This window comes from Microcaecilia unicolor, chromosome 3 (genome assembly GCF_901765095.1).
Source record: "Microcaecilia unicolor chromosome 3, aMicUni1.1, whole genome shotgun sequence".
In the NCBI taxonomy this organism is placed as follows: domain Eukaryota; kingdom Metazoa; phylum Chordata; class Amphibia; order Gymnophiona; family Siphonopidae; genus Microcaecilia; species Microcaecilia unicolor.
Genome location: NC_044033.1, coordinates 145,859,441 through 145,878,872, shown reverse-complemented (window position 1 = coordinate 145,878,872; position 19,432 = coordinate 145,859,441). Strand labels below are relative to the sequence as shown.

Here is a 19,432-nt window from a genome sequence, read left to right as displayed (position 1 = left end):
GGGCTCCCCAGCCCGATAACGAGGCGTCCGTCGTGACGACAATCCACTCCGGGGTCACCAGAGGCATTCCCGCAGACAACCTGTCTGTCTGCATCCACCAGCTCAGCGCCTTGCGCACTGCTGGATCCAAGGGAAGACGCACAGCATAATCCTCCGACATCGGAGTCCAGCGCTGCAGCAGAGAGTGTTGTAGTGGTCTCATATGAGCCCTGGCCCAGGGCACTACTTCCATCGTGGCCGTCATAGAGCCCAACAGCTGCACATAGTCCCAAGCCCGAAGAGGAGAGGCTACTAGGAACTGGGCCACCTGAGCCTGAAGCTTGACAATCCGATTGTCTGGCAGGAACACTCTGCCCACTTGGGTGTCGAATCGAACTCCCAGATACTCCAGGGACTGAGTCGGGCGCAGCTGGCTCTTCTCCCAGTTGATGATCCATCCCAGGGAGCTCAAAAGAGCAACTACCCGGTCCACAGCTTTGCCGCACTCTGCATAAGAGGGGGCTCGGATCAACCAGTCGTCCAGATAAGGATGGACTTGTACTCCTTCCTTTCGCAGGAAGGCCGCTATGACCACCATTACCTTGGAAAAGGTCCGCGGAGCAGTAGCCAACCCGAACGGGAGGGCTCTGAACTGGAAGTGTCGGCCCAGGACTGCAAAACGCAGAAAGCGTTGATGAGGAGGCCAGATGGGAATATGCAGGTACGCTTCCTTGATGTCCAAGGATGCCAGGTACTCCCCTGCCTTCACTGCCGCTATAACAGAGCGGAGAGTCTCCATGCGAAAGTGCCGCACTTTCAAGGCCCGATTGACCCCTTTGAGGTCGAGGATAGGCCAGACCGAACCTCCTTTCTTTGGTACCACAAAGTAAATGGAGTAACGCCCCTTGCCAAGCTGACTTTCTGGCACCGGAACGACCGCACCCAGGCGGATCAGATTGTCCAAAGTCTGCTGCACTGCCACAGCTTTGACCGGAGACTTGCAGGGAGAGAGTACAAACCCGTCTCTTAAGGGTCGGCAGAACTCCAGCTTGTAGCCGTCTCTGATGACTTCCAGCACCCAAGCGTCTGAAGTTATTGTGGTCCACTCGCCCAGAAACGAGGACAGCCGTCCTCCAATCTGCACTGGGGCGTGGACCAATACCCCGTCATTGGGTACGAGACCCTGGGGGAGGACCGGAGGGAGCACCTCCGGGACGGCGGTCTCTGCGAAAGGAATGCTGCTTGGGGGAGAAATTCCTCTTAAAGGAAGTGGGGGCAGAAGCACCCGACCTGCCCGGGCGGTACCGACGGGCTTCCTGAAACCGTCCTCTGGAGGTACCGGGACGAGCACTCGCCCGAGCCCTGACCTCCGGCAACTTCTTGCCCTTAGACGTGCCGAGATCAGTCACGATTTTGTCCAGCTCGACCCCAAAGAGCAGCTTGCCTTTAAAAGGCAATCTAGCCAGGCGGGATTTTGAGGCGTGGTCAGCAGACCAATGTTTCAGCCAAAGCCACCGCCGCGCAGAGACAGTCTGAGCCATGCCTTTAGCTGAGGCTCTCAAGACATCATACAGCAAGTCTGCCAAATAGGCTAAGCCCGATTCCAGGGCTGGCCAATCATTCCTCAAGAAATGATCCGAGGGGGAAGCCCGCTGCACCATAGTCAGGCACGCCCTGGCCACATAGGAGCCGCAAACTGAGGCCTGCAAACTTAAAGCAGCCGCCTCAAAGGACGACCTTAAAGCCGCCTCCAATCTCCTGTCTTGGGCGTCCTTTAGGGCCGTGCCACCTTCCACCGGCAATGCCGTTTTCTTAGTCACCGCAGTGATTAAAGAATCCACGGTAGGCCACAGATAGGCCTCACGTTCACTCACAGCCAAAGGATAGAGGCGGGACATAGCCCTAGCCACTTTAAGGCTCGCTTCTGGGACATCCCATTGAGCCGAAATTAAGGTGTGCATGGCATCATGCACGTGGAAGGTTCTAGGCGGGCGCTTAGTCCCCAGCATAATGGCAGAGCCAACAGGGGCTGAGGGAGAGACGTCCTCCGGAGAGGATATCTGCAAAGTGTCCAGGGCCTGTAACAACAGGTTGGGCAAATCCTCCGGGCGAAAAAGCCGCGCTGCAGAGGGGTCATCCGCTCCATCCGAGCGGGGATCCGTCTCCACCAAGGAATCCGCAAAGGACCGTTGGGAGGCCTCAGACACGCTGCCCTCATCTACATCGGAGGAGACAAATTCCTCCAAGGCCTGGGAATCAACCCGAGGGCGTTTACCTCTGGGAACCTCAACCTCTTTACCAGAGGAGGGAGCGGGGGCAGCGTTGTGCATGAGGAAGGCCCGATGCAGCAGCAAAACAAACTCGGGGGAGAAACCCCCCAGACTGTGCACCTCCGCAGCCTGGGCAACAGCCCTAGGCGCGCTCTCAACCGGCGCTCGCAATAGCGGGGGAGAGACATGCTGCGCATCCAAAATGGCGTCCGGCGCGAAACTCCGCGAAGGAGCCGCGCGGGAAGAACGGCTCTTAACTTTAGCCGCTTCTGTGCCGTCGCCCAAATTAAGGGCGTTCATGGCATTAATGTCTCCAACCTCAAGGGCGGCCCAAGAAGAAGCCGTCCGAGCCGCGTGGCCGGCCAAGATGGCGGAGGCGAGGAGCGGGGGATGGGCGTTTATGGCGGGAAAAACCGCCACGCCGGAGGAAGGACCGGGACATGCATCGGTCGCGAAACTGTCACCCACCAAGGGCGAATCCGGCTTGAAGACCCCCGCATCCCCTCTAGAAGCGCTCGAGCGACCCGGGGAGCGACCCTTTGCGCCCTCGCCCTCCGACGCCATGAGCCACGAGGAGAAGAATCGGGGAACCCCCGCCCGCTATAAAAAGGTAAAATTACCTGCTGTCCGCTCCGAGTTGTAACGACCTGGTGTCTCAGTGAGTAGCTGCAATAGACGCTTAAATAAACGTCGAAATAAACGCCTTTAAGGCCGTTCAAAATTTTTTTTTTTTTTTTTTTTTTTTTTTAACGGAGCCAGCGGGAGGGGGGAGAAAAGGAGGGACCTGGCACCACCAGGTTTGCACTTGCTCAAAAGAGCCCTCAACCCCAGGCACTCAACAAAACCTAAAAATTAGGCTTGGAGGCCTAGCCAGAGCTGCTGCTGTGTGTGACCACCACCTGCTGAGATAGAGAACATACTGAGGAGTTTCCGGCAGCACATGACCACATATAGGGAGGCAAAAGTTTGCTCTCTATCTCCACCTGCTGGTAGATGGACACAACCCACCAGTCTATGGATTGATCAGCTTGATGATATGGAACCAGTTTTTAGATTTTTGTTGTAAACAATTTACGGTATATCAAGAGACCGAAATAAATAAGTAAATATACAAATAAACCCTTAAAAATACAACTTTTATCTGGTTGGGACCTTAATGGCTGCGAATACCACCCAGAAGAGGCAAGAATACAAAGGGGACTTTTTACTTAATTATAATAAAAATTTCAGTTACAGTGCATTAGTAAAAATTAAAGTACAGTAGCTGTAAAGCTGCAATAAGTGTTTGGGGGGGGGGGGGGGGGGGTGCGTACCCAGCATCATCCTATACAGTTAACAGAGAAAAAACACATATTGAGCAATAAGTACATCGTAGATAACACAGATGCTCTTACTACCATCTACAGAGGTTAATTTTTGTAGTACCATTTAATCCACAGTAAGTTACTGCCATCCATGTCCACTCCTTGGCTCCTTTCATGTTAAACACTTAGGGCCAGATTCTATATATGGCACCTAGAAAATCCATGCGGAACTAAGTGTATTCTATAACATTTACGCGTAGTGTATACAATATACTTGGTTGATACCGTAGCACCTAAATCTACGTGCGTCTACTTACGCCAATAAAACCTGGTGTAAATCCATGCGCATAGATCTAGGCATATTGACCCGAATTCAGTAATTACGCATGGAAATGTTGGAATGTCAACGAAAATGCCCATAAACACGCTCCTTTTAAACTACGTGCATTTATTTGATTTAGGCGCAGTTCTTTATAGAATATGCTTAGCGATTTCCATACATAAATCGTAATTATTGCCAATTAGTGCTCTTTATTGCTTGTTAAGTGATGTTAAAAATGCAAATTATCTTCTTACTACAATTAAATTACACACCTATGTCCGCGAGGAATCTAGGCACCATAATTCTATTATGTTATCCATGTTCTTTATGTAATACCAATTGTATCTTTTACTCTGGAATGGCGATTGCCATGACGGAACATTGTAAGCCACATTGAGCCTGCAACAAATAAATAAATATATAGAATCTGGCGGTTAAGGTGTAATTCTATATAGAAGGTGCCCAACATTTAGGTGAGAAGAAAGCATATGAATGATCAGCATACTGGCAAATATGCATGTAAATGCCAATATTCTGGCTACTTGACATTCTACAAATGGCACCTAAATGTGACGGCGCATACCTTGAAGTTGGGCTTACACATGGAGAGAGTCTGGGTGCAGTTTTGTGTTTAAGTTATAGTATGCAATAATTCCCATTTTTTTAAAAACAATCTAGGCTCAAACATTTATGCTAGCTCTACCTCTAGTGTAAGTAGTCATGCCTAAATTATACGGACATATTTTACCTATTATGCTAGTATTCTATAAAAGACAGTAGGTGTCCCTTTATATAATTGCCCTCAATACTGCATGTTGTTGCCATGGCCATACTCCCAACAGCATGAGCTAATTCACACTTTAAGTGCTTCACACCCTTTAACACTGAAATGGAAGTGCAGGTCTACTGGGCTTAAATGGAGGAAAAGAAAGGAAGACTGTATCAGAGTTAAAGGGAAATATTAGGTTGTATTAAAAAAAAATTTAAGAGGCAAAAACTCAATATTATGAAAAAAAGAGACAAGAAACTAGCAATTCATCCAAGACACTATTCAAAATCCATTAAGAATTAACATGCACAGAGAGGGTCTTGAATATCTCAGAGTCAGTACAGCCTTCTGCAAAAAAACCTTGCACTTTACTTTCAAATTAAGGTTAGCAATATTAACAATTCACTACTACCTGTAGATCAGATGCCGTTTTAACAAAAAGAATAGTTAATCAGACAATAGGTATACCAGCAGATAGACTCTGGGATAAGTTCTCCGATGTTAACCCTACAACAATTGCGCAAACTCTGAAGAGACTAGCTTGAGAACACGTTTATTAGATGTCTGTCCAGCTTTCTACTTACAAACAGTACCTAGTGATATTTTATGCTAGTTTACTGACTTTATTAATATTGTATTATCAGAAGATAATTATCCTGAAGAAATTGCAATGATAGCCCTGATACCAATTCTCAAAGGTAAAGGTGGGAGAATCTCACTCTGGTAGAAAACACCAGACCTGTAGCTAGCATCCACTGAGTTGCAAAGCTTTTAGAATTTATTGTTAATTTTCAATTCTTAAAATATCTTATTGAATCTATGTACTTACTTCCGTTACAACATGGATTTCGACCAATGCACAACATGGAAACTATGATTATAGCTCTTGTAACTGAGATAAGGAGATTAATGGCACTTGGTGGAAAAGTGATTCTCTTACAGTTTGATATACTGGTGGCATTTGATGCTGTAGATCATGGTTTACTTTTGAACAGGTTAAATGAAATGGGAATTGGGGGGGGAGAGGGGGTTAGTTTTCATTTGGTTTACAGCTTTTTTGAGGAATAGACAGTATAAAGTTGTAAAAAATGGCATAGTCAGAATGTTGGCAGCCAGAGTGTGGTGTCCCTCAGGGATCATCACTGTCACCTCAACTATTCAATGTGTTAATGAGTCATCCAGGAGATTATTTTTAAAAATTAGAACATATTTTTGTCATATGCAGATGACATATTTGTTCTCCGTTCTGTACAAAAATCCATTGAAAGTACTTTTTCAATACTGAAATTGTATATTAAGACAGTTGAACATTGAGCTATTGACAATTTTCTTAAAATAATACCCAAAGGTCACGTGACGTCATGAGCTGAGCTAGCAGCGTGGTGCCTCGGCTCCGGGATCCTCACCCCGCAAACAGCCTATTTTAACACGTAAAAGCCCTTCAAAATTCGCTGAGCTAAGCAGCAAAAGCGTATGGAAAAATACTTCGCGAAATCGCCAACAGTAATGACCCAACGGCTGGCTAATAGGGGGAAAAACAAGGCGAACACCGCAGAGGGCAAGATGGCGGAGGTAGGCCAGGAAGCGGCGGGATCGAGTTTTACGGAACAGCAGCTCTCCCAGCTGACCGGCGCAATGACGAGCGCTTGGGCTCTGAAATGGACAGCGCTAAATGATAAACTAGATAATCTCCAAATGGCATTGGACGGTCTGGGAACGCGAACAAGTGATTTAGAAACGCGAGTCTCTGCAATTGAAGACGACACACGCAGTTATGGCCCCGACTTGCGAAACTTACAACAACAACTGAGAGAACAGGGGCTAAAACTTGAAGATTTGGAAAGCAGATCGCGAAGGAATAATGTTCGCATTGTGGGACTTACGGAACAATTGCCGGAGCGCAATCTGGAGCCATGGCTGGAGACTTGGTTGACAAAAGAGCTGGCATTGACGGATTCGGCGGGCCCGTTGGTAATTGAGCGCGCACACCGCGTGGGAAGGAAACTGGAGATAAATGCCAGGCCCAGGGTAATAGTGGCAAAAATCTTAAACTACAAACATAAGTTGGAGATTCTTCAGGGCTTTAAGATACGTAGAGATTCATTGAAGTACGGAGGACAAAATATACTGATTTTTCAGGATTATACCCAAGCAGTACAGGAACAGAGGAGAAAATTTCACCCCATATGTTCCAAGTTGGCGGAAAAAAAGATAAAGTTTGCTCTACAATTTCCCGCGAAACTGCGGGTGCAAGTGCAAGATCGCTGGCAGACCTTTCAGACAGCAACAGAGGCTGAGAAAAAGCTTAATGAGCACCAATTACTGGCAGAGTCTTAGCGGATGATAGGCTCTCAAAGTGGAAGTGTGGAAAGTTGTTTGATTGCTGGCCTTCTCTTGCTGTGGACGAGGCATGGGGGCTGGGGGTGGCAAAGAGTACAGAAGCAGTGGAGAGGGGCAAAAGAAATGGTTGGATTAATTTGGTTCTGATGAAAATCATGGATTGCCTACTGGTCTAATATTATCTACTAGAGTGTGAACCACCCCCCAGCTTAAACAGAGTGAAACAGAGCCTTATAGTCCATTTATTTAATACTGGGCTTCAAGCTGGCTGGCAAAATAATGGTTGGACACTACCTTAATGACGACCCCTTGAATAACAGGGGCAACAAATATTTCAGCTTGATGTAACCATTCTGCTGATGGAAGGGAGCAATGTATGCGCCTCCACGAGGGATCAGGAGAAAACATCTCTTACTGGGTTAGCAGGAGGCTGACAGGTTCAATTTGAGATTGGACGTTTGCAGAATGAATGTTCATTATTAACAAAGCAATGGTAGTGAGATGAGATGTTATAAAATGTTTAATTTGTTTTGGATTTATAAATATAATGTATTGGTCGCCATGAAAAGGTTTAAGAAAATTAATGGCGATCAAAGTTTGCAGAGTTGCAGGTATTGAGACATGACGTTTGCTCACTCACGCTCACTCTGGCTTAAGTCGGGGAGGGCGAGAGTCCTGGAAAAAAAAAGGTTAAAAATTATTACACCTGCTAAATTAGGTAAAGCGGGATCTATGGGAGGTTCCTTACAGAATATATTTTGCACAATAAGTGAAGTGGAATGTTTGAGGGGGTGAGCCAATGTTCTGGTTTAAATGAAGGGCTCACATTTATGTTCAGGTTGGTTGGTTGGTTGCGGGGTGAGGGGGAGGCGTCAATAGTGACTAAGATCTCGCAGAGGGATAGTAGGGGAATGAAGGGGATTTGGGAGGGGAAGTATTGGGGAGGGACGGGAAGGGGGATAGGTGGGATATTTAGCAATGTGTACCAGATAAGAAGATTAGGACTGAATCATTTGCAGAAGCGACTTAATATGAGGCATATATTGATGAAAACTTTGAAACCCTGGAGGGGGGGGGACCAGAGGCTGGGCAGGTTTCCCCTCAGGCACGATGTTAAATAAGAGGGGGCAAGTAATATTCTTTTGTAAGGAGCATGGTTAAGATAGTTACGTGGAATGTGGGGGGTATTCACTCCCCCATAAAAAGATCTAAAATATTGCAGTATTTACAACGTATTAAGGCAGATATTGTGCTTCTGCAGGAGACGCATCTGACAGATAATGAACACGCCAAACTAGCAAAATGGTGGGTCGGGGACTGTGTGGCCTCAGCGGCAGTGGGACGGAAAAGAGGAGTAGCCATTTTATTCAGAAAAGGGGTGGCATTGCAAATTAACAACATTGTGAAAGACCCAGAAGGTCGTTTTATTTTCTGCCGAGCAACAATAAACAGACAACAGTTGCTCCTGGGTAGTATATATGCACCAAACCAACTTGACCAAAAATTCTATAAAAATTTAATTACAATTTTGTCCCAAATTGAAACTATACCTTTGGTACTAGGGGGAGACTTTAATACGGCTTGGAATCCTCAGATGGATAAATCAAGCCCCCCGGCAGGGCAAGGGGTAACGAAAGTGAGGGGATTGCCAGATTTCTGCTCAATGTTGGACCTGATAGATGTATGGCGAGTCCTCCATCCATCAGACAGGGAATATACACATCAGTCCAGAGCACATGAGACTCATTCTAGGATTGACTACTTGCTAGCCTCACGTGCAAGCTTCTCAGATGTAGTTGAAGCGGAGATTGGCCCGTGTATAATTTCGGATCATGCAGTAGTGTCGATGACATGGAAAGGGGGGATCCAAGGGAGAAAGGGAAGAGGTTGGTCCTTCCCTAGCTATCTTTACAAAGACGGGAAATTTGAGGAGTTCCTTGTAAATAAGTGGAAGGACTATTCACATAATAACGACGAGATGAAAGATAGGGCTGGTTTATTTTGGGAAGCTGCAAAAGCGGTACTAAGAGGGGACATAATCAGTTACGTTAGTCACCATAAGAAAGCCAGAGATAATGAAATCTTACGCCTGGAAAAACACCTAGCTGGTTTACGGAGAAAATTTGGGAAACAGCCTACTTCTCAGAACAGACTTGACATAATAAGTGCTCAGACTGCGCTGAATACTTTACTGCATGATAGGGCGGTTAAGTCGCAGGCATATTACAAATTTCAACTTTATAGACATGGGAATAAAGGGGGCAAAATGCTTGCGAAATTGATTAATTCTAAGAGTGTATCTAGACATATCTTAACTATTAGAGATGATGCGGGTAAATTATGTCACGCAGATGAAGAAATAAGAGATGTTTTTCAGAAATTTTTCCGACAACTGTATAAGCCAGGAGATGAGAGTGGAATTAGCGAAGCCCTTTATTTAGACAATGTCTCGCTACCACATATATCACAGGAAGAATGTAAATTCTTGAATGCTCCTATTAGTAGCGATGAGGTGAGCTGGGCCATAGGAAGCTGCAAGCTTGGTAAAGCTCCGGGCCCGGATGGATTAAGAGCAGAATTTTACAAAGTATTGGGGGATTCTATAGTTTTACCTTTAACTGCAGCGTTTAATTCCTGGGTAGAGTGTGGTCAGATGCCAAAACACCTCAATTTAGCTCAAATAATAGTATTGCCTAAACCTAAAAGAGATCACACCCTAGTAACATCTTATAGGCCAATCTCGCTTCTTAACCACGAGGTTAAGCTTTTTGCAAAGATCTTGGCGAATAGGTTGAGACGCGTACTCCCAGGTATTATACACGAGGCACAGGTGGGGTTTGTTCAGGGAAGGTCGGTAACTAGGAATCTTAGATGTATCTTAGCTTCCCTAGAACGTCTAGAGAACACGGGTGACCCAGCTATTATGATCAGCTTTGATGCTGAAAAAGCATTTGATCGGGTGGAGTGGCCTTTTTTGTTTTCTGTCCTAGGAAAATATGGATTTCAGGGGTGGTTTACGAGGGCGATAACAGTTTTATATGAGGCACCGCTGGCTAAATTGTGGGTGAATGGGTTGCAATCCGAAGTATTTCAAATACAGCGGGGAACTCGTCAAGGCTGCCCACTTTCACCCTTACTTTTTGCACTATACATGGATCCTCTGATCCGTGATATCTACTCATGTGCGTCAATTAGTGGGGTGAAGTTTGGCGATCAAGAATTTAAAGTGGCAGCCTTTGCTGATGATCTGCTAGTGGTGCTCACTAAGCCTCGGGAATCACTGGCAGACTTATTGGAAATATTCTTAGAATTTGGAACATACTCAGGATTTAAAATTAATCATGACAAATCAGAGGCACTGGCTATAACAGCAGAGACCCGTAGTACATGGGTGGGACAGTTTCCCTTACGTTGGGTGGAGGGCTCTTTTCGATATTTGGGGGTCCTGTTGACTACAAGGACAGGGGATATACAAAGATCCAACATGCAATGGCTGCTAGAGAAAACAAGACAGCAGTTGGACGCCTGGAGGGCGTTGACACTGTCACTGTCAGGACGACTGTGCTTGATACGCATGGTAATTCTTCCTAGATGGCTATATGTCATGCAAACATTGCCAATAAAATTAGTACAGAAAGATATACGACTGTTCTATAGATTGGTGACGAGGTTTTGTTGGGCTTATAAAAAGGCAAAGATACGGTTGCCCTTACTATTGGGGGGATGGAAACAAGGTGGTATAGGACTGCCCAATATTAAATTCTATAACATAGCATGTAACTTGAGACAGGTACGCGATTGGATTTGTCTTTCTGAATATCACACACCATTGGGCATAGAAAGGGAATTGTTTAAACCATTTCATTTGGTCTCGCTGCTGCATGGGGATGGTCCATCATTGGCACAACTGAGAGGTAACTCTGTTCTGTTGGGACCTGTACGAGATGCATGGAGGTTTTTGGGGAAACTTCTGGGAGGGGACCCTCAGGTGTCGGAACTCTTAACGATTAGAGGGAATCCGATGTTTGGACCCGGTCAGGAAAATTCAGTTTTTGCGCGTTGGGAGGCACAGGGCTTTAGCAGTCTGGAGACAGTGGTAAGCCACACAGGAGAGCTTCAACTCTTAAATCATCTGATCCCTCAAGAATTAATTCGATGGGGTGACACCTTTGCACATTGTCAGTTGAAACACTATGTTAATTCTCTTAATAAGGTGTCACTTCAAATCCGTTTGGGAGAAAAAATTTTAAACTTTTTTGCTGAAGTTTCAAATGAGGCTCCCTCCATCTCGAATTTGCAAAAGAAAATTTGGTCCCTAGTACCTGGGAAAGATCTAGCTCAGCTTAAGAGGCGTTGGGAGGTAGATGTAGGCCAAGATTTAACATCATGGGATATAGCAGCACATCTTAAGAATGTAACACACTTAATTACTGGTGCAGGGTATAGGGAGTGTGCGTACAGAGTTATACATAGAGCATACTTTTCGCAAGTGCAGCTCTACCGTGCGGGGGGAATAAGGACGCCCACTTGTTTGAAGTGTAACCTAGCCGACAATTCTCTATATCATGGGTTTTGGGGATGCCCGCATATAAGATGTTTTTGGAAGAGGGTGGTGGCTTTTCTTTCTCTCATGATGCCAAATTGTATACAGGGTACACCTGCTCAAGTAGTGCTTGATTGCCCGGATGCTTTTCGTGGGTTCAGAACAAGTGAAGCTTTGCTATGCCGTAAACTTTGCTTAATTGCAAGAAAATGTATTTTGCAGCAATGGACCTCACAGAACAAACCAGAATATTGGCATTGGCGAAATCAAATACATCAGGTACTCACTTGGGAAGTGCAAGAGGCCAGAGGGTCTTATAAACGTAAGCTGCGATTTCTTGGGATTTGGAATCCTTACTTGGCCAAGTTAACACAACGGGGAAGAAGTCTAATTCTTAATAAACTATGATTAATAGTATATTTCAAGGGGGTACACGGGAGGAGACATATTAGAGGGGTATACAAGAAGGGAGGAGGGAGAGGGAGGGGGGGGGAAGGGGAGGGGGAGGGGAGAAAAGTTATAAATACTGGATGGCTACATGAAAGTATTAAGTTTGAAATGTTACTTTATTGAGTTCTGTTGTTTTGTATTGAAACAAGCTATGTTAAAATGGATTGTGCTTTTCTATGTGTCACCAATAAAAACTATTGAAACATAAAATAATACCCAAAAAACAAAGCCAGTATGGTTTGGAGATCAACAACGAGTTTCCTCAGAGGTAACTGTTTTATTATCAGAAACTTCTTTGAAATTCAAAGCTAGATCTAGGGAACTGGGAATAATTTTAGATTCCAAATTATCTTTTGAAAGCCAGATGAGCTGAAGTTTTTTTTTTTAATTGCGCAAATTGAGCGCCGTTAGGGCTTTTTAAAAGTCCTTTAAGTTTTAGCTCAGGCAGTGTCAATACTGCATCTGTACTATTGTAATTCTTTATACTATACTATGAACAAACAGAAAGAAAATAATCCAACTATTGCAGAATACATGTGCAAGAATAATTTCTAATCTAGGTAAATTTAATGAAGCGACTCCTTTATTGAACAGTTTACACTGGCTAAAAATAGAATCTTGCATTTATTATAAAGTTGCTTGTCCGATATATAAAAGCTTTTACAGCCTTTAACTCAGAATCAGTTGGTGGGCTTATTCCTTTTGTAAATAATAGAAGTCAGCTCAGAAGCTGGAAAAATTTATCATTAGACTTTCCTTCTACTAAAATGATGTCCTCAAAGTGAATTTGAGAACGTTCTTTTGTATTTCAGGGAGCCAAGATTTGGAATGATATCTCTGCTAAAGTTTGTCTTATCACTCTATATACTTCTTTTTGCAAAGCACTTAAAACATACCTGCTTTTAATCAGCAATCCTGATTGCTTAATATTAGATCTGATTATTTAATATAACGATTATAAATTGATTATGCTTTTGTAAATTCTATCCAATTCGGATTCTCTTTTGATAATTTTATAATCCACTTTGCACTGCTATGGTTAAAGGTGGAATAGAAACCACACAATACAAACCCTTTAGGAAAAGGGCCCTAAAGATTCTAGAGCTTGAGAAAAACTCTCTGCTTTGGTGGGCGATCGATCACATTGCTAATCAATGTGATTACTGGAATACTTATTTTAGGAGAATTATCTATTTCCACTGGTTGTACTTTAGAGTAGAGGCCCACCAAAACTGCTTTTTTTCAGTTTTGGCCGAAACTGAAACTGCAGCCAAAACTTATCGCCTGGTTTCAGCCGAAACTAAAAACTAAAATTTGGTTGTATGAATGTGAACCAATGAGGCCCTCTTGAGATTATCAGCGCTTGCAGTCAGCAGCCCTCTGCTAAATTCACAGATTATCCTCCTCCAAGTCCCAGAAACTGGAAGCACAGGCTGTCAATTGGGAGAACCATTCTAGCCTCTGCACACATGGACCCTCAGCTAATGAAAACAAACTACAAGCCATAGGGTTTTTTGTTTTTTTTTTTTACAATAGCTGACTTTGCGCCACATTTGGAGTGACAGCTGATGTAATATCTCCACAGAAAGGCTAATTCCTAAGGAGCTTATCATCTCAAATTTAGAGACAAATTCCTGCTAAACTTTTGAATCAAAAATATTTATTTGGAGCACTCTATTTCCCATATAAACTACTATGCAAGATCATAACTGCATTACTTGCAATCAGATTACACCCACAAAAAAGGAAAGCAAGAGTAGCACCCCATTCCCCAGACTACCTTACAATCCCTGGAAGTCTAGGAGTGTAGTCAGGGCAGGAGTGATCCGTAGTCATTCTTGTCCATGTCAATTCTACTCTCAAAATGTCTGGCATGACCTTTTGTGTCAGCCATTTTGAGAGCAGAGCCAGCATGGGCAGAAGTGAATGGGGATCACTCCTGCCCCAACTATACCCTAGACAGCCAGAGATTTAAGACAGGCCCCAGAGAAGCATCTACAGATAGGTGGGGGGAGAGGCAACTCCTGTTGAGAGGGGAGAGGAGGGAGAAGGAGAGAGACAAACAGGACAAAGCACACACTTTTGGCTTCCACTGAAAAAAATTGGTCAGTTTCAGCAGAAACTGAAACCTTTGGTTGAAACTGGGCAGAAAAAGGATTTAGAGCCAGTTTTGGCACCGTAACCAAAACCGAAATTCAGTCAGCTTCTACTTTAGAGCAGGACTGCATGGTTATATTTATATATTATCCCACATTTTCCAAAAAGGCTTGGTTCAATGTGGCTAACAAAGTTTGAAGGGAACGAGGTTACATTGCCAAGATCTGATGTTACATACAGTTTGGTTTAGTGGATTTATGAAAAGAGAATAGCTGTGAAGGCAGATAATATAATGAGAGATTTAGGTCAGAGGGTTGGCAGAGCCAAGGTAAGATAAAGGACCTGGGGTATGCTCCCTAAAGCTGGTGCCCTACAGCCAGACTGCCCCCACGCTCAACTGCCCAGGAGGCCTAGGCAAGGAGCACCCCTAACAGAGGAATCCAGGAGCAAGAGGATGTCCGTCCATCCGCCTGGAGATAGAGATACACTGGCTTTCTGGGGAGCTATCCGTCCTATATCACTGTTTCAAGTCAGTGATCTCTATCTCCACCTGCTGGTGGATGGACACAACCCACTAGTTGCTGGATTCATCTGCTGCTGATGCTAAGGAAAGTATGCATTAAATTTTTCAAGTCAACATGGCCTTTATCATCTCCTCTGAGGTGTGTTACACTTTGGAGCTCATTTTCAAAGCACTTAGACATACACAGCTACATAGCAACGTATGGAACTTTGTAAGCCTAAGTGCTTTGAAACTGAGTCTGTTTGTGTGATAATGGCTTTGCATTAAGTTGTTGTGCCAAAATTTGTGATAGCTAAATAATGTATGCCAAACCAATGTGTCTGTAATTTTGCAAACAAAACAGCACATGCTATGTGCCCTAGCTCATGTTAACGTGAGTTAGAAAGAATTGCTGACAGGCTACATGCTGAGAACCCTGACTACTGCAGTTTTTAGTGTTTGGATTCCTACAAAAAAGAAGCTCATTACGTTAGCTGGGTAACATCAATAAAGGATTGCATGACTCCTGATGAAGCATCATCGCCGAAATACAGCCGTGTCGAGTCTAATTCCTTATGCCACTACATTTGTATTTGAGATACTTTGTATTGTTGGATCCAATAAACTTCTATAGTAGATGGTTCTTGCCTTTTTTTCCAATTTGTTATTTTATCCTCACTGTTTCCCAGATTTCACAAGGATCATTTCCTTCGTCTTTCGTTTCCAACATGTACTCTGACACAGTCTATTAGCTGAAAGGTCATTTACTAACAGTTAGCACATGCTATCAGTAAAGAACCTCGAAAATGTGTTAATGATGATATATAACTATACATTCTTGTTGGTTTGGGGGGAATTTTTTTTTTTTTTTGGGGGGGGGGGGGGGGGGGAAGAAATCACTTTATTCATTTAACCCTGAAATACCTTGGAAACAATTTCTCTATATTTCCTGAGACTCTAAAGGCCTAATGTTAAGTTCAGATGTTGTGTGTTGACTTCAGAAATTTAGCTCCAAAATTATTTGCATGTAATTTTGTATGGGCCATTATTGTACATTAATACATATATAACAGCCCATGTTATTGTGGAAATAGCTTACTTGTATAAACACCTAATAAATTTTCAGACAGATAGAAGCACTCTAAGTGCCTTGTCACAGTTTTACATAATTACAGCCATTAAACCCACAAGCCAGACAATTACAGTCCTTTAAGTAGCTCAAGTGCCCCCAAGACCTTAGGTTAAAAAAAAATGTTTGATTTCCAAGATGAAACACAAAGGGATTATACCAGTATGCTTTACAGTTATATCTAGGTTCAGATAGCTTGTTTTTTTTGGCACGATAATTTTATTATGTGTTGCCAAAATGACACATTATAGTGATTAAAGTAAAAAGCAGAAAGAAACACGAATGGAGGAGTAGCCTAGTGGTTAATGCAGTGGACTTTGATCCTGGGGAACCCAGTTCAATTCCCACTGCAGCTCCTTGTGACTCTGGGCAAGTCACTTAACCCTCCATTGCCCCTGGTACAAAATAAGTACCTGAATAATGCAAACTGCTTTGAATGTAGTTGCAAAAACCTCAGAAAGGTGGTATATCAAATCCCATTTCCCTTTCCCTTTCCAAAAATAGTGCAGAAAGGACAGTAAATTATCGGAGCTAAAGCATTTGGCTTAATATGCATATGCCATGGTCAGCAGTTACTTTAAATGTCGGCCGTGTGTTCACATATATTCAGCGCTAGTTATGCAAACTGGTAATGTGCAGCCGCTATGCAGTTTTAAATGAGGACGGTCTTTTTGCCATTCTAACTTTACCTGTACAGCCACCTAGGCAATGGCTGAATATCGCAGACTTATCTGTAGAGCTAGGCAGAATGCTCTGAAAAGAAGCCCTGTCTTTGAACTCCAAGAGTTTGATATTGTTTGAAGAGAAATTTGAAAAAGATTTTGTTTGATTTACATAGGATTTGTTATAAAATATCCTAAAATATGGGGAAAATTATGATTAAGCCAGCACAGTGCACTGAATTTGGCTTTGTGGGTGCAGTACTATTAATATCACATTTTATTCACACGGTTAAACTTGATACTTACCTATGCTAAATTGGTGCTGGTTTAATCATCATCCTAGTGGTAGAACTAAAAAGATCTGACGTTGCAGCTACCATTCTGAACCTGGAGCCAGAATGAGCAAGGGCCAGTGTGGAACACTCTTGTCCATCCTACCTAGACCTCCAGGGCATCATTAAAGTAGGCCAGGGGAGTGGGTGTCTTCAGGAGAGGGTGGGTGCTTTTGGGATGTCTTCGGGAACACTGAATGTTTGGAGCCAACAGATACTGCCTCCCCCCCCCCACCCCGAATATAGTCCATTGTTCCAAGGATACATTGTAAATCAGCATATTTTAGAAGCTAATATGCTAAAGTTAGTGAAGAAACAGAAGCTGAAAAGACAGTAGATATTATAGCAAAACAACAATCCAAAACATATTTCAAAAATAACCATGAAGTACTTGCAAGCAAGATGAAGGTTTTGGAATGGCCTTCCTAGTTCTCAGATTTGATTACTGAAAATCTGTGGGGAGATCTAAAATATGTAGTACATGAATATTTTACTTACAAATAAATTTCTAAGCTACAAAATACCTGGAAGAAGAATGGGGAGGAAAGAATCCAAAAGAAAGGTTAGAAGGACTCTTAGCTATCTCTCACAAATGTTTGGAAACAGTTATTTCTGCCAAGGGATGTTAAAAATTACTGGCTGAAAGGATGCCCAAACATATATACTTGTCATAGGAAATTGAAATTATGCACTAAAATTTGCAAAACGATGCCATGTTTGGTTTCATAGCATGCAGAAATTGTCTCAGTTTCTGTTTACTTAGGGATTCACTGAAAAATACATTTGACCCGGAGAGGCTAAACTTTTGCACACAAGCAAATGTATGCCCCAGTCAGGTAAAATGTTAAAATCATCATATTAAAATTAGATCCCCCCCATGCAGTTTTTAGATCCCTCCATTGCCCCATCCGTGCAGTTTTGAAAGTATGAAATAATTGCTGGGGACTAGGATTACCAAAAGCTTGCGCTAATTAAAAAAAAATGTGCTAAATATATCAAAGCAATTCTAGTAAACTCAATGAGAAAATGCTGGTGCAAATTTCAGTGGAGCAAAATCCTCTGCTAAATAAAAGCATGATCAGTGCAATATGTAACAGAGGATTCTTAATAAGCCATGCATAAAATGGAGACACGTATGAATACAAGATGTCCACAATGAATATGCATGGAAGAGATTTGGATATCATGGACGCAGTGTATGAAAAATGCATATTCGTTATGGATACCCTGAAAACCTGACCGGAAAGGGGTGCTCCAGGACAGACTTCGGAAACACTGCTATATAAGATGTGGAGGGACATTTTCAATATGACATCTAAATCTGATTTTGTATGTTTTGCAAAAAACATCCAAAAATCCAGCAGCGAACACGGCCATTTTCAAACCAGAAAAATGACCAACTTTTTGTTTTGAAAATGGCCATTAGCTAGATGTTTTTGTCCTCAGTGCATCTATCTTTTAGGATCATAAAAAAAAAAAAAAGACCAGAGGAAAATGCACAAACAAGCCATTGGGACATCTGGCGACGGTGGGGGGGGGGAGGGGGGGGCAGCATTCTTAGTGGACTAGCCACACAGACATCCCAGCAGAGCAGTGGGGCACGCACTGAACTTTACATAAAAGGTCCCAGGTACACACCTCATCGTTAACGCCCTTATATTTATGGTGAGCCTTCCAAAACCCACCACAAACCTACTGTACCCAACTGTACACTACTACAATAGCCTTTATGCCTGCAGGTGTCACCTATATGTAGGTACAGTAGGTTTTTGGTGGCTTTTGGAGGGCTTACACATTCCACTAGGTGTACCAGTTAGATTGGGATATGGGTCTAGGTCCCCTTCTCTACAGTCCACTGCACTGACCACAAGGCTACTCCAGGGACCTGCCTGCTGCTCTAATAGGAATGGAATTTATATCTGAAGCTGTAATAGAGCTTGAGATGTACTGTCACATCTTAGGGGACTAGAAGCGTCTCAGTGACCTCTGGGGGAATAAGGGGGTTATGCCTTAATCTCTCCAGTGATCATTTGGTCATTTAGGGAACCAATTGGTCACTTAGTCGTGATTGAAACAGGTTTAGCAAAAAGTCTTAATTTTGGCCCTTGATGTTTCATTTTGTTCCGCTATTGCAGAAAAATGTCTATATTTTGGTGCCCCTTTCAAATTTGGAAAAACTGTGAAACAAAATGTTGAAAATTGGGGTGTCAAAAATTGCAACTTGGACGTTTTTCAGAGAAAAATTAGTAATACAATGTAAGATGAACAGAAAACCTATAACTGTCAGTAAAAAGATAAAATGTGTTCTAAACTGTATTCCTTTTATCATGTCATTAGTTTTATACATCTGATTAACATACCTAAATTTTCTCCACCCCATACATCCATCATCATATCATATTTTCCGAGCTCTTCAAAATAGAGTTTGTCCATCACGAATAACCCACCAGCTATCATTGGTGTTCTAAAGCAAAGAAAAGAAAACACAATGAACATACAAAATTAAGATATCATCACCATAAGCCCAAAGGAAGCAGAGAAAAAGGCAACAGACCTGGAAAAATTTGTGAACTGCAACAACTTTATTAAGATGGGACGTGGTATGGTTCGTGTTTTTGCAGCAGTACCTGTGTAACTATGTTCAATTCTGGTCGCCGCATCTCCAAAAAGATATAGTGGAATTAGAAAAGGTACAGAGAAGGGCGACGAAAATGATAAAGGGGATGGGACGAC

The 19,432-nt window shown here is 43.2% G+C and overlaps 1 protein-coding gene across 1 annotated transcript in view; it reads right to left on the bottom strand.

Moving 5' to 3' along the window:
* The window catches only part of GALNT2 (polypeptide N-acetylgalactosaminyltransferase 2), a 483,612-nt gene that overhangs the window by 108,730 nt on the left and 355,450 nt on the right, over positions 1-19,432 (bottom strand). Inside the window, 1 exon segment of the mRNA XM_030196432.1 lies at positions 19,060-19,163. Coding sequence (XP_030052292.1) covers positions 19,060-19,163 — 104 coding nt within the window.